Source organism: Sorex araneus, chromosome X, assembly GCF_027595985.1.
Source record: "Sorex araneus isolate mSorAra2 chromosome X, mSorAra2.pri, whole genome shotgun sequence".
Taxonomy (NCBI): Eukaryota; Metazoa; Chordata; class Mammalia; order Eulipotyphla; family Soricidae; genus Sorex; species Sorex araneus.
The window spans coordinates 39,689,182-39,705,585 of NC_073313.1; the positions used below are offsets into that span (position 1 = coordinate 39,689,182).

Genomic DNA, 16,404 nt, shown 5'->3' on the forward strand with positions numbered 1-16,404 from the left:
TATGCCTGTGTCTTTGCTCACTTCTATCACTGTCTCTTTCTGTTCTCTTCCTCTCTGTCACTCCTGTTCTTTGTCTCTCTGTCTCTGTTCCTTTTTTTTTAATCTTTGTCCACCTGTATCTCTCTCTTATCTTTGTCTCTTACTCTCTTCCTCTGTCACTCTGCCTGAATGTTTTTGTCTCTATCTGGACCTCTGCTTTATCACTCTATCTCTCACCTGTCTCTCTGTCACTCTCTTTCTTTCACTTCTCTCTCTCTTCCTATCTCTTTGTCTTTGATCTCCTATCACTGTCTTTTCTCTATCTGTCTCTCATCTTTGGCTCTGCCTCTCTGTCTGTTTTTCTAGCTCTCTTTCTATCTTTATTCTGTTTCTTTCCTTTTCTTTTTTTTTTTGGACCACATCTGGAGGTGCTCAGGGCTTACTCCTGGCTATGTGCTCAGGGATCACTGCTAGTGAGCTCAGTATACCATATGGGGTACTGGGGATTGAACCCAGGTAGGCCACTACAAGGCAAACACCATACCCACTGCATTATCTCTCCAGCCCCTATTTGTGCTTTTCTGTCTCTATCTATCTCTGTCTCTGTCACTATTTACTCAGAAGAAAGCCATGTTATACGCACATAGAGGAAAAGTTTATGTGGGGCGGAGGTAATGTCCCCACTAATGGCCGATTTCCATAAATTCTAAATACCACTTTGACATTGATGGTTCCCATGTTTATACCTCTAGTCCACATCTCTTTTCTGAATCAGATGTTTTATGTATAAATTATAATTCAATTCTGTTCCCTTCTATCTCTATTGCAAACACCTAGGCCACACACACAATCATTTCTCACAAAAGGTGCCACAAAGTCTTCCTACCTCTAGTCTGACCTACCTACAATCAGCACAGAGCAAGTGACCACCTTAAAATATAACTTTTACTCCAAATTATTTCACTGTTTAAAACTGCTTAAAAACCTTTAAACGAGGGCCTGAGGAGATAGTATAGTAGGTAGGGCAGTGTCTTGCACAAGGCAACCTGGATTCTATCCCTGGCATCCCATATGGTTCCATGAGTACCGCCAGGAGTAATTCCCGAGTGCAGAGCCAGGAGTAAGACCTGAGAATTGCTGATGTGTAGCCCAAAAAAACAAACAAAAAGCTTTGGGTGAATTTTAGTGCATTTAACCCATGCAAATCAAATAGGCTTCTTGAAGCTTATAAACTACAAGTAAATTTTCAATCTCTTTGTCCAAAATCATCCTTTCCTGCCATTTCCCTCACTGTCTAGCCTCAATGTTTTCAAGAAGCCTTTTCTTATCTTATAAACTACCTTCAAACCTATTTTCCTGAAATACATACGTCCTCTCTCCATGGCTCTCTTCTCTTACACTTTATGTTTTAGCATAAATGTCAGTCTCTCCACGAGGTTTCCCCTGCCCATGTCCCTTCCATAATAAGTACTGAAATCAGATAATAATTCAGAAAAATGGTAACATTATATGTTGATATAACTTTAAAAATATTTATAAAAAGCTTTAGCAGCAAGCCAAAGATAAAGGATGACTTTTACTTTTACTTAATCTAATACAAAGTTAAGCATCGCTTTCTGTATTATGCATAGCTTCCATAAGCAAAGCTTGAAACAACTCCTAACTCACAAACTTCTCTTTTCCTTGTGTACATGTCACACAAAAAGCCATTGTTCCAGTACATGCCTGGAAAGCACCAATGATTCTTGTTTTGGAAGGGGGGAAGGCACACAAACAGGACTTACTCCTGCCTCTGTGTTCAGGAACCAGTCATGGTAGGCCTTGGAGAATGGGGTGCTGGGGATCAAACCCGGGTCAGCTATGTGCAAGGCAAGTGTCCTACCCTCTGTACTATCTCTTCAGCCCCAACACGAATAATTTTTGTCTCCAAAGGAAACATGCAAAAGTTGAAGATTAAATGTAGAAAACTGGCTCTTTATCAAGTTTCTAGTTACTATTATATCACCAGGGTCCATAATTCTTACCTAAGTTCCTGGTCCTTTATTACCTCAACTTTGGGGAGTGGGGGTTGAGTCACATGTAGAGGTACTCAGAGACTACTCCTTGCTCTGTGCTTGGGGTCATTCCTGGCAGTGCTCGTGGGACCATGAAGGGCTAGGGATCAAACCTGTGCTCCTGCATGACAAGCATGCTTTTATGCCTTTCAGCTATCTTTCTGGCCCTCTTATTTCAGCCTTGACTAGGATCTTGATTCCAAAGGTAGTAAAAATTACCCATACTAGAGTTCTTATCTGAAGCTAAGGTTATCTTCTTAACTCTAAACTCACTGTTTACTGTCTCTTTTTCCCGGTTTTTGGATCACACCTGGCAGTGCTCAGGGTTTACTCCTGGCTCTGCACTCAGGGATGACTCCGGTGTGTTTGGGGACCACATGCAGTGCTTGGGGATGGAACCCAAGTTGGCCACGTGCAAGGCAAGCACCCACTCCCCTGTGCTATCACTCCAGCCCCGTGTACTGCTTACTCTTATCTCCTGGTTCTGGTGTTGTCCTGCCCCTATCACCCTAGTACACACCCTACAGGAGCATATGTATACATACATATATATATATATATACACACTCTGCAGGGTGTGTGTATCTCCAAGATACCAAGATATACAATGTCTATAAACAAATTTTACCTAGAAGAGATTTTAATAGCTAAGAGTTGAGATTATACTTTAAAACATAAATTCTATATTTAATGTATAGAAAGGTGGAGTTAACAAAAATAATTATGGGGCTTCTAGAGATGCTAGATTTAATGTTAAGTATTTGATATATCTGGTCTCATTTACCTGTCACAGTCACTCTCTAAAGCAGGTTTTATTAAAATAAACTCATCTCAAAGTTAAGAAAACTGAGGTTTAGGGAAATGGTGTCATTTCCAAGCACATTTCCATGTGCTTTCCTGAGGTTAGGCATGTAATAATTAATAAATGTCAGTACTGGCATCTGGCACTAGATCAGTTAACTCCATACTCCATGCCCTTAGCTATTACACTTTAGCACATAAATGTAAAACTTCACAGAGACCCAAGATGATTCACATTCAAATCCTGTTCATTTATAAGCTGACTGGCCCTAGGCAAATCACACTATCTCTTCCAGCTATGCTTCTTTTTTTCCAGATTTTTAAATTATTTTTTAAAAAAATTATTTTTAGCACCATGGTTTCCAAAAGTGTTTGGTATGATTTCATACATAAAACTTCCACCACCACACTGTCCACCAGCCATCATCCCAGTGCCCACTCTCCACTCCTGTCTTTCTCTCCTGTGGTAGCTTCCTACTAGAAATTTAATTCTCAGTTTTTGTTTCCTCTGTGCATCTGTTATTCCCCTACCATGTTTCTTTATATGCCCCAGATGAGAGATTGTATCTGCCCCTCTCCTTTTGACTCACTTCATTCAGCACGATACTCTCTAGATCCTTCTACCGTGACCAAGTAGGATTCATCCCAGGGATACCAGGATGGTTAAATATATGTAAGCTAATAAATTTAATAACCATATCAACACAAGGAAAAATGAAAATCATATTAATAGATATAGAGAAAGAATTTGATAAGATTTAACACCCATTTATGACAAAATACTCAATAAAATGGGATTAAACAAACTTTCCTAAATATAAAGTTATTAACCACAAGCCCACAAGCAACATTATTCTCAAAGGTGAAAAACTAAAAGGATTCCCTTTAAGATCAAGCATAAGAGGCACAAACAAGATAAGGTTGTCCATTCTCACCAATACATTTCAATACAGTATTGGAAGGCCTTGATAGAGCAATCAGGCAAAAAAGCAATATTCAGGGCATCCAGATCTCAAAAGAAGTTAAGTTCTTGCTATTTGCAGAAGATATGATACCATACCTAGAAAACCCTAAATACTGTACAAAAAAGCTTCTAGGAACAAGAGACTTATACAATAGAGTGGAAAGCTACAAATTCAATACACGTAAGTCCATGGCTTTTCTATAGGTAAATTATGGAACAAAAGAAACTTTAAAAACTCCTATTCACAACCATGCCTTGCTTCTTTTCATCTACAAAAAAATATATAGAACTCCTACCTGTTTCATCAAGTTACTGCATGTTTTCAAGGAGGTAAGTTAAAAGATTACAAGAAGTATGCTAACGTTGTACACTGCTCCATGAAGATACACTGCTGTTGCTGTGTGGGATTTTTAGAATCACTAATTACTTTATTTTCAATAAAAATCCTCCATTTGAGATCAAATGAGAGACTATCAGTTTTTATTAGGAAGAAAACTTTTTAAACTGAGAAAAAAATAATAAAATAAATATGAAAACACTAGGGATGAAAGGTATATGACTCCTGAGATCAGGAAGAATAAAGAATGTTACCCAGTTCCTCAAGTTCCATGGGGCCCTCTCTGTCAGTTATTTTGTTTTGCAGAGTACTTGGAAGCATATTGGAAGAACCTGGATCATTTGGAAAACATGTGCGTGATGATAAAGTATCTTCCCGCAAGGTGAGCACTTGTGTCGCCTGCACAGAATCCGGGGATCTTTCCTTCAAAAGTAAATTAAGATAAAAGGTTAGATGACATTATATGTTTAATATTGACACAAACTACCCTGTGGTTGCTAAAAATATCTGAGGGAAAAAACCTCAAAATCTTCCAGTGTTCTACAATATTCATTTTCAAATAATTCCCAAGGGCTCCTTCGTGTTGGCCTGGGGCCAGTGGGGGCATGGCTTGCATGTACAAGGCCCTTAGTTTAATCCCTAGTTCGATATGGTGCCCCAAACAAAATTGGATGTACCCAGAAACGCTGGGATGGAACAATGCTGCATTGCTGGGCTATAGCTTTATCCAGTCTGGTTGTCTGAATAAGACTGGGCGGGGCCCTAGGGTACCCTACACACTGTTTTGAAGGTGCCTCCCTGAAAAAAAATGTTTTCTTCAGTTGTCTTCATGTCTAAGTGTTATTAATTGTCAATTTGGAAGCCTCTTCACATGATAGGGAAAACTGTGTATGTGTCTGTGTGTGTTTTCTTCGCCTTTCTTGAAAAACAAAAATGATTTCTCAATGTTTCCATATACAATTTTCCATAACAAAGAAGTAAAATCTACTACTTTTTATATCAGAAGGTATAGTTTAAATTTAAAAGTATTTTTAAAAAGAATTTCTTAATATTAATTTCTTAATAATTTCTTAATTGTTTTTTAAAAATAATTTAAATGTGAGTCAGAGATAAAGATCAAGAGGAACATGTATAGCATGTGTGAGGTCCTGGGTTTGAAAGCTGGTACCATATTCTCCCCTACTCTACTTCTTCCCACTACCAACAGTGTGAGACTGGTGGCCTCCAAACACTGCCAGAAATAGTCCCTATTAAAAATAAATAGAAGTATCACTGAAATAAGTTTACCCTCCATCTCCTCTTGCTTTGCCTCCTTCAGTTTGTTTTCTTTCCTCCCTAACCTGGTGGCTTAGTCCAGGTTCCAGTGGAATCTAAGTATTCTCCCTTTGATGCCTTGCATTCACCTGTCCTGGAGGGTAATAGGGGCAGGGGACAGGTGCCCCAGACACCCGGATGGCAAAGAGGTGGTATGTAACTATGCATCTGACCCACAGAACCAACGAAACTGAAAGCAGGAGATCCAAACTACAATAACAAAAACTCAAAAATATGCCTCGTAGGGAGGTAAGGTGGGAGAAAGGAGGAAAAATGGGAATTTGGGAAGGAAGGTGCCATGAGTGATAAAACTGAAACTCAATTATTCTAAATAATTTTGTAAATCATGGTAACTAAATTAAAAAATTATAAAAATAAACTTTTTTTGATTTTTTGGGTCACACCCGGCAATGCTCAGGGGTTACTCCTGGCTCTGCACTCAGGAATGACTCATGGTAGTGCTCAGGGGATGTGATGCAGAGGATTGAATTCGGTTGGCAGAATGCAAGGCAACCACCTTACCAGCTATACTATCACTCAAACCCCAAAATAAATTTTTTGAAAGAAAAAATTTTAAAATACAAGATGACAATCTGTAAATTTTACTGAAAAAGAAATTTTTCTCTCCAAAATAGAAATTCTTAATTTTAAAAAATTTTATTCTAGTGCATAACCTTATAAATTGTAAGTCAAAGAACAGAAGTCAATCTACATACAGTTAAGAAGACAATTTAGTTTTCAGTCTGAGATGATAAGATAGAGAAGTACCACTGTCCATGAGCAAAGATTATATGCAATAATTTGAATTTTCTCATTTTTGTGCTTGACAGTTAACTCTTGATTTTAAAAGCTTTTAAGTTCTCAACTCTAATCATTTTATTTAGTGTACATGCCTGAGGACAATGTTCTTTAATTGAAAAAGAAAATGCATGTGAAATAAGACATTGAGGACAATTACTGGATGGCTCCACTCATCTGGAGTATGAATAACTAAAGCAAACAAACTGGTTATAAAAACTAGCAACAACAAAGCAAACTCCTGGACACTGCAAAAACTCTGGTTACTAAAGGGAAGGGAGAGAGAGGCAGAAGGAATGAAATTTTTTTGTAGTGGTATGGTACTGGAACTTTGGTGGTGGAAGTGTATTTTTATACACATATAGAGGTGTTAAGTAAGCTAAACCCTTGAAATTCTTTAACACTGAAAACAATGATAAATCAATAAAAACACAAAAAACTTAAAATAGGTTTTTAAATTCTAATTTTCTGTGCAGTGTTAGACAATACTATTATAGAGAAAAGTTACATGTACCCTCTCTCTTCGGCGTAAACGTGCTGATAAAGTTCTCTGCAGTGAACTACCTCGGACCAGATCACTGACAGTTGATCTGAAAGAATCATCCAATTTATCAAAGTCAATTTCTTCTGCCATTCCAACGCGTGGACATGCAAAAACTAGCATGTGACATCCACCACATGCAACCTGCAATATAAATCCACAGATAAATTAATCAACACTAATTTCAAATACAATTATTAATAACAATTTTCAGCTACAGAGTACATACTTAGTGGTAGACTTCCTAATTTCCTAAATGCTATCTACAGGTATAATATTATGTCATTTTGCCTTCAATTTAATACTGCATAGAAAAAAACTAGCACATTACATTTCGTGCAACTTAGAAAATATCTTAATCTGTGTGTGCAATATCAAAAACTTGAAAAAAAGTATTGCAAAATTCTACTTGGAAAAAAAGTGACCCATAAATAAATAAGTCTCCTAGAATAATTATGTCTACAGGTCTTTTTTTCTACTTGAATATATTTTTAAGTTTAATGCTGAAAAATTCTTACAGCAAAATATAAAAATACACAATGATGGAAATATGAAGTTAATCTTTAGTGAATTCTGAAATATATTTTCAGTAAAAATGTTAAAAAAGTATAATATTTACAATACAGATTTTTATCAACTTTTTCCAACTTCCACAATTTGGCATAGCATTAGCATTCTCTCAACCTTTCAGTCACAATATTTACAGCTAAAAATGCATATTTTTATCACTTTTTAAAATAACCTTCTTTATGAGACTACCATATTTTGTGAATGAGGATTTAGCTACTTTGTACATTTTGTATTTCTGATACATAGTCGATATTTTATAGAGTAGGCATTCACTAAAAAGATGTTAAATCAAAGTTTTTCATTCCATAAGACACTGAGTCTTTAGAGAACAAATCTCAAATGATATTATCACCACACCACAGAAACAGAACTTTTAACTTGTTAACTGGAAAAGAAAAGTATTATAAACAATGGCAGTTTGATGCATGGTGAGATTGGCACTGAAACAATGCCTTCTTATTCTAATAACACTCAGCCAATAAAACGTCTTCAAAATTCTGTGTGTAGTAGTAGATTTTCTCTTGTGCAGTATTTGGGAGAATTGGTAATAGCTAATGAGTAAAGATCCAGATGACTAGTGTGCAGCTCGACTGGATGTTACTGGAGGCGCCAAGTTCCCCGGCACATCACAGTCCTGGCTCTCACGGTAAACATGAGAATGAAGGAGAGTCAAGATTGGGGCAAGAAGATACTAAAGAAGAAAAATTAGAAAAGCGGTAGATCTTCAGAAGCATGATGCCTAACATTTAGCTTTTATTTTTTTTTTTTTTTTTAAATTTATTTATTTTTAATTAGAGAATCACCGTGAGGGTACAGTTACAGATTTATACACTTTTGTGCTTATATTTCCCTCATACAAAGTTCGGGAACCCATCCCTTCACCAGTGCCCATTTTCCACCACCCGTAAACCCAGTGTCCCTCCCACCCTCCCCAATCCCATCTCCCCCCCACCCCACCCTGCCACTGTGGCAAGGCATTCCCTTCTGTTTTCTCTCTCTAATTAGCTGTTGTGGTTTGCAATAAAGGTGTTGAGTGGCCGCTGTGCTCAGTCTCTAGCCCTCATTCAGCCCGCAACTCTCTTCCCCCACATGGCCTTCGACTACAATGTAGTTGGTGATCGCTTCTCTGAGTTGACCTTTCCCCGGAACGTGAGGCCAGCCTCGAAGCCATGGAGTCAACCTCCTGGTACTTATTTCTACAGTTCTTGGGTGTTAGTCTCCCACTCTGTTATTCTATATACCATAGATGAGTGCAATCTTTCTATGTCTGTCTCTCTCTATCTGACTCATTTCACTCAGCATGAAACTTTTCATGCCCATCCACTTAACTACAAAATTCTTGACCTCCTTTTTTCTAACAGCTGCATAGTATTCCATTGTATAGATGTACCAAAGTTTCCTCAACCAGTCATCCGTTCTGGGGCATTCGGGTTTTTTCCAGATTCTGGCTATTGTAAACAGTGCTGCGACTAACATTTAGCTTTTAGTAAATGAGTACATTTATCAGACATATCCAAGGTAGTTTTCCATACAAATATACAAGTACTTATTTTAAATGAACATCTCAAGGACTAAAATTCAGGAACAGGAAAATGCACAAAAGGGAAGAGAAGTCCTTACCAGTTGAACTACAAATCTGAAGAAGTTAGAGCACAGAGTGGGATTGAACTGATTGGTAAAATTCTCCATTCCAAGCCCTAATTTCCCATGTCGACCATCTCCGAAAGTATACATAAGACCAACATCTAAAATGAAGAGAAATAAAATGATGAAGTGTTACTTGTATGGGTCAATTTGTAAATAGGCAATAGGCATTTACACTGCAACTGTCATTTCCACCAAAAAAATTTGGCATTGAATTTACCCTGACCCATTGATACCCTGTGGTCTGAGTTACCACATATCACATTAGAAAATCCAAGAGGCCTGACTGAACATATTAGACATAACAATTTAAGAAGGGGGCGAGTTCAAAGATTCCCTTTTATAAGTGATGACCAGTGTTCAGGGTCTAAATTGTCTTACGATTCTTACTATTAGGTATTTCTTTCTTTATATACATTTATCCTTATCTCTGCATCTTCCTGATTTTGACCTTGATTTCTTCATAAAAATGTTTTTAGGGCACACCTGATGCTACTCCAGAGTTCCTGGACTATACTCGATGGTACTCCAGAGTTACTGAACTAGGCACTGAGCCCAGGACTCTTGCATGTTAAGCATATGCTCCAGCCCTTTGAATCAGCTCTCTGCCCCCGAGTTTTTAAGAATTTCTATTTAACATAATTATCTTTAGCCAGAAAAAAAAAACATTAACTAATCTAAGCATCTAATTTCACTTCCAGTATCAGAGAATTTTTAATAATGAGCCACTATTTTAACAAGAATACTGACACTTAAAAATGGGCAAGTGTCTCTTTTTGAAAAGTTCTTTGGGGGTGAGGAGGAGAAAGGATATTATATCTTATATTTAATGATCCCCAGTTCTTCTAACCAGATATCATTAGATGACGTATAGTATGGCAGTAGATATATTTTAAAGGGGGGGAAATGTAGAAATGCCAGTATATAAGTTATTAAATACTATAAAGTCATAAACACATAGCTTATGACTTTTTAATATTTACTTCATTTATTATTTACTTCATATTATAATATAAACATGAGCTAGAAACAGTGAAAAGTATGGAACCTTATGCTTCCAAAGCAATTAAAATTGTGGAGCATATAGATTACAGGTGGGCTGGAGTGATAGCACAGAAGTAAGGCGTTTGCCTTGCATGAGGCCGACCAGGCTTCGATTCCTCCACCCCTCTCGGAGAGCCCGAGGCCGACCAGGCTTCGATTCCTCCACCCCTCTCGGAGAGCCCGGCAAGCTACCAAGAGTATCTCGCCCGCACGGCAGAGCCTGGCAAGCTACTCAGGGCATATTCGATATGCCAAAAACAGTAACAAGTCTCACAATGGAGATGTTACTGGTGCCCGCTCGAGCAAATCGATGAGCTACGGGATGACCGGGTGTGACCCAAAAAAGAAAAAAAAAAAAGATCCCAGCTTTCTGCTCAAGTATAAAACTGAGTAAAGTATAATACCTCTGACACCACTGATACAGTTTGAGCTTCTAAATATTTTATTTAGATAAATTTTATTTTTTCTATTTAAAAAAAATTTTTATTAGTGAATCACCATGAGGGTACAGTTACAGATTTACATATTTTTGTGCGTGTATTTCAGTCATACAATGCTTGAGCATTCATCCCTCCACCAGTGCCCATTCTCCACCACCGATGATCCCAGCATCCCTCCCATTCCCCCACTCCACCCCACCCCCACCCTGCCTCTGTGTCAGGGCATTCCCTTTTGTTCTCTCTCTCCTTTGGGGTGTTGTGGTTTGCAAGAGAGGTATTGAGTGGCCATCGTGTTCAATCTATAGTCTATTTTCAGCACGCATCTCCCATCCCTAGCGGGTCCTCCAGTCACACTTCACTTGGTGTTCCCTTCTCTGTCTGAACTGCCTTTTCCCCCAGCATGTGAGGCCGGCTTCCAAGCCGTGGAGCCAACTTCCTGGTACTTATCTCTACTATTCTTGGGGAGACTAGATGAATTTTAAATGAAATGAAAATATTAAAAATGAGAGCTAAAGACTTTGAAGCTTGGCACATTTTCTCAGTCATTAATTTCTTTGCTTATGTTTACCTTCCTTTCATATAAAATATATTTTGAATGAAAGGTACACAATTCTATAAATACACAAAAGAAATTCTGATACATACCTGTTACTAGAGCTGTGTGATTTTCTCCACAGGAAATAGAGCGTATTTTCTGGTCCTTAATATTCTCAATGGCTTTGGGTTCTGAAGTTTCAAATAGAAAAGTACCAAGACCCAACTGACCAAACTGTCCCAGTCCAAAGGCATACACTGATTTCTCTGAAAGGAAGACACAAATACAAGAAAAGGATTTCAGAACAGAAGATACTGTCACCATTACGTTGATAAAAACTGTGATAATAAAATTTTTATAATAAAATTAAGTGTCTCTGGCAGAAAAAAAAACATAAAATCCAACAGCCAAGAAGACATTTCTCAATGATAAAGGAAAAGAAAAATGACCAAGAATACCATTGTAAAAATTATGGCATGGGCCTGACATCATCTTTTACATAGCCCGATAAAAAAGAAACTTTCAGAAATATAAGCTGGTGAAGTACTTAAAATATTCCTATAAGTACCCCTCATATCTTTAAAAAGGATCACTTGTCATTAAATTATTTCTCTACTATTTTCTTAAATCAACTTAAAAATAAAGTTCCCTAAAGGAAAATGCCTTACTTTAAAAAGGAAGTTTAAAAGAATAGCCTACATTGTAAAACAACTTCAGAGAATTTATATTATATGTGCTAGATTTATTCACAGGTAAAAGCTCCTTTACTAGCAAGTGTAAATTAAAGTAGTGGGGAAAGCTTTCCTGTGTCTTAATATTTTAAGCGATTCCAAAGGCTCTTCAATAACACAGTAAATATTAACTCAAACTTCTGAGAAATGAAAAAGCATAAAATAAGGATCAATACAAAAGCAAGATAATAACAGCTAAAGAAAGGGTCTTTATTTCAGAGAAAACTCTTGCTAGCTACTAGGAGTAATATTTTCTGTTATATTAAGTCTTAGTTTAATATATTGATTCTCTTGCTATGGGAGGAAGAACAAGAGCTTTGGATTCAAATAAATAACCCAAATCCAAATCTTTGTTATTACTATCTGTTGCAACTAGCAAATTACTTAAATTCTCTGATGCAGTAATCCTTATGTGACATGACAGAGCAACTGTGAAAATCAAATGAGAAAAACATTTAGGGGGATCTAAAATCATAACAGGGTTTTAAAAACATAATATAATAAAGTTTTCGCAAAGTACTTTCTAATAACATCTTATTTTGACAATGGAGGATAGGGATGAACATATAAACTATTTATTGTCATATAACTTTATATATTTTCGCTGAATAAGAATAATTACTTTATAAATAAAATATATTGATATTACTACTTAAAATATTCTATGCCAAGTATTTGAAGACACATTCAGGTAATGACAAAAGAGACCTTTATTTTAGTTTAAAAATACCATCTCTAGTTTAATAATCACAGCATATTTCTAGTTCAAATAGTTACCTTGATAATGTCAAATAAATTAAATCAAGTATCTATCTCTACAAATACCCAACATTTCTTGGACTGTCTGATAGTAGCCTGGGAAATTTGGTCATAAAAGCAGTCTGAATCATTTTACAAAAGTTTTGTTCCTTATCCCATTAGTTTTATATACTTGGATTGATTAGGAATGACAAATAGCTTTTGTTTTATCTAAGGATATTACATATTATCTTTGTAATACTTAACAGTGTAAACCAATGTTAATAAATAATATAGTACTAGGAAAACAGATTTTATAGTTAGCTTTAGGGTTAATGTTACCCTAACTTCACTGAATTTCACAATTAATTTGTTGGCCTGTAGAAATAATGTTTGTTCAAACACAAGCTGGAAACATTTTGATAATTTCTTATTTTTCCTGAGATCTAACCAGGTTGCATTATGCACACCAACTTAGAACTAGATTTCCTTGTCTTTTGGTAACTGCTATGACATACAAGATTACACTTAGAGTGCCCCAAGTTCCAGTCTAATAGTTTGTTAAGAGCAGACTGCTCATGCCCTTGGGTTACAGAAATTAGAATGCCAAGAAGGGGAGGAAGTGAATCAATGAGGGACAGGAATGATGCAGTGGACTGGAGGTAACATAAGAAGTGTCTTCACTAATCATCAGGGAGGTGCAGATCAAAACAACAATGAGATATCATCTCACACCACAGAGACTGGCCCACATCCTAAAAAACAAAAACAACCGGTGTTGGCGTGGATATGGGGAGAAAGGGACTCTCCTTCACTGCTGGTGGAAATGCTGACTGGTTCAGCCCTTTTGGAAAACAATATGGATGATTCTCAAAAAATTACAAATTGAGCTTCCATTTGACCACTCCTGGGAATATATCCCGAAGAGGCAAAAAGGTATAGTAGAAATGACATCTGTATTTCTATGTTCATTGCAGCACTGTTTACAATAGCTAAAATCTGGACAAAAACAGAGTGCCCCAAAACAGATGACTGGTTAAAGAAACTCTGGTACATCTACACAATGGAATACTATGCAGCTGTTAGAAAAGATGAAGTCATGAAATTTGCATATAAGTGGATCAACATGGAAAGTATCATGTTGAGTGAAATGAGTCAGAAAGAAAGAGACAGACATAGAAAGACTGCACTCATTAGTGGAATATAAAGTAGCAGAGAGGTACAAGCTTGCAATGATGCAATTTCTGGCAGAAATTTCTCTGGACTTAGTTACTAAAATACTAAAATACAGAAATCCAAAACCGTGCAGCCGCTAGACCTCATATCTCTTCATTCTCAGCAATGGAAAACAAATTATTAAATGCTTCCTTTTCAGCAGGTCCGACTTTGGGGGGAGAAACTCCAAACAATAATAGTGATTTTTTGTTGAAATATTGAATGTAATCAAAGTAAAGTGAAAGTAAAGTGAAATTTACCAGTTACACAGGTGGGGCAAGGGGCTGGGGAGGTGGGAGGGTGGGGGGAGGTATACCGTGATTCTTGGTGGTGGAATATATGCACTGGTGAAGGGATGGGTGTTCGAGCATTGTATAACTGAGACTTAATCCTGAAAACTTTGTAACTTTCCACATGGTGATTCAATAAAAGAATAAATTTTTGAAAAAAAAGAGGTGTCTTGGACACTTTGATAGTGTAGAGGCAAGCAACTATGTGCAGAAAAACTGTAAAAGTCAACATTAATGTAAACACATTAGTCAATTTTAAAAATGAATTTGCTAAGGAGGCAAGGTGGGGATGGGGAGAACTTTGGACATTGATGGAGGGATGCCGACAGTGGTAATGGGTTTGGAGTTGGAACACTGGATGCCTGAAGCAATTATTAATAGTATTATAAATCATGGTGCCTAAATAAAAATAGAAAAATAAAAATTAAACCATGAAAATGATGACAATGTTGATAAAAAACTGAACCATTAATTTTTTTCTTAACAATTTCTTCTGTAAGTCAAAAGAACTTAACAAGAATCATAGGTTAAAACATCTTAATGGAAAATGATGCAAGTTAAATTAAGTTAGCTGGTGTAGGGGTTCAAATTCCTTGAAGAAGACTAGAACGGTGGTTTCAGGGGTTGAGAGTGTGGCATAGGGAAGCTACTAATCAACAGGTATAATGTTCCAGCTGGGCAAGAAAATGTCCAGAGATATACTGTACCTCAAATGTCCATATGTAACAATATTGTACTGTACCCTTAAAAATCTCTTAAGAGGGTGGATTAGATGTTCAATTTTCTTACCATGTACACAATAAAGCATTTTTCATTAGCATGCATAGAATGCTAATTCCCTAGGATGCATGGAAAAAGAGGCTGCATTCTGCTTCACACATACCTGTGAGAACCACTGTGTGTGCTCCACCACAAGCTACTTGAATCACCCTCTCAGAAATTCCAAACACCTGCTGTGGTGTTCGGTGATTGTACAGCAGTTCCTTGGGAAGACCTAACTTCCCAGAGTCCGTTTCTCCAAATGTGAACAGTTCTCCCTCAGCTTTTGAAGAGAAAGAAGAGTGATCAGTAACAATAAAAACATGAAAAAATACCATCTTTTTGGTACATATAATCACATCCAGTAAAAATGTAGAAAATGACAACTTTGCTTTTCACAAGGTATTTTTACTGTAAGTTTAAAGAAATGTAGTTTTATTCTTTCCCCCTTGATGATGATTATTTTGTTTATTTGGGGGGCCACAACCAGCTGTACTTGGTTTACTCCTGGCTCTCAGCTCAAGGATCGCTCCTGGTGGTCCTTCAGGGACCATATGTAGTGATCAAACCCATGGCAGATGTGTGCAAGGCAAGCACCGTACCTGTTGTACTATATCTCTGGCTCCACCCCTTAATTATTCGAATCCAAGTACCTTTTAAGCCATTCATGATCATCACAACAAATAAACTAAAAAATAATCTCTGCTTTTTCACAAGATAGAAGACTACCTTACTATTTCCATTTTCCCGTGATAAAACAAAATGACTACACATAAGGACATGAACTTAGTTTGCCTCATTACAGTAGTTAGTTTTGCTCACTATAACCTAAAGCTTTTGTAGATCATGCACTTAATGAATAGCTGTTAAAGGATTAATTTCTTTTAATGAAAGTTAAGACTCATTTCTGTGTGAAGTTTACATGTTAAATGAGTCTTAAGACAGCATGTTGTATTCAGTTATCTGACACTTCCTCTAGAAAAATCTGAAGGAACTGAAATTTAATCACTGCCTTGTCCATGCCAACACTATTGACTTGCTGTTACTACACTTAATGCATTCATTATACTATGCTATGACTAAGTGTATATTAAAAGAACTTTTTAAAAAACCCATAAACTGAACAGAGTTTTATAGAACAGGACTCTTAAAACCTTTTTAACTATACTGATGAACAAAGGGACGACAGTGCTACAGTTCTAATATAGCTGAAGAATAATACAGAACATTTATCACCGCTGATTGAGCAAAGAGTTAACACAGCATACTGTTAAGAGAACCAAGATTGACTACTGACCAGTCCCTGGGACTGTAGCCCTCAGAGTTTTACTTTATGTTGGTGACTGATTTTATGTACACCTGGAATGACGAGTTATGCCAGCTCAGTTTATTAGGATTGTTTTGCAGACATAGCAACACTGATAATTTATAGTTTATAGAAGGAGAGATGGGGGAGTAATCACTATTGAGAGATCCACTTTGCAGTTGCTGTGACTAGCTGGTTGCATGATGTACCTAAATGTCCTACCCCCATAACGTGCTACATGAAAGCCTCAGATCCTGAGACAATAATGGTCTTTCCTGGGCCAACATGACACATACATCCCTGCAGCTCAACAGAGAAAAAGCACATCCTCTGTGACCTCAAAG

The 16,404-nt window shown here is 36.9% G+C and overlaps 1 protein-coding gene across 10 annotated transcripts in view; it reads right to left on the reverse strand.

Annotated features, from left to right (window-relative positions):
- RPGR (retinitis pigmentosa GTPase regulator) overlaps positions 1-16,404 on the reverse strand; it is a 156,982-nt gene that overhangs the window by 129,321 nt on the left and 11,257 nt on the right. For all 10 annotated transcript variants that reach the window (XR_008627305.1, XR_008627306.1, XR_008627307.1 and 7 more), the window contains 5 exons: positions 14,879-15,037; positions 11,132-11,287; positions 8,979-9,103; positions 6,762-6,932; positions 4,390-4,558 (listed from right to left, as the gene is read on the reverse strand). Coding sequence is in view for 4 of the 10 variants with exons in the window: in XM_055121678.1 (XP_054977653.1) it covers positions 4,390-4,558; positions 6,762-6,932; positions 8,979-9,103; positions 11,132-11,287; positions 14,879-15,037 (780 nt within the window). In the remaining 6 variants the exon portion in view is untranslated. The remainder of the gene's footprint in view (positions 1-4,389; positions 4,559-6,761; positions 6,933-8,978; positions 9,104-11,131; positions 11,288-14,878; positions 15,038-16,404) is intronic.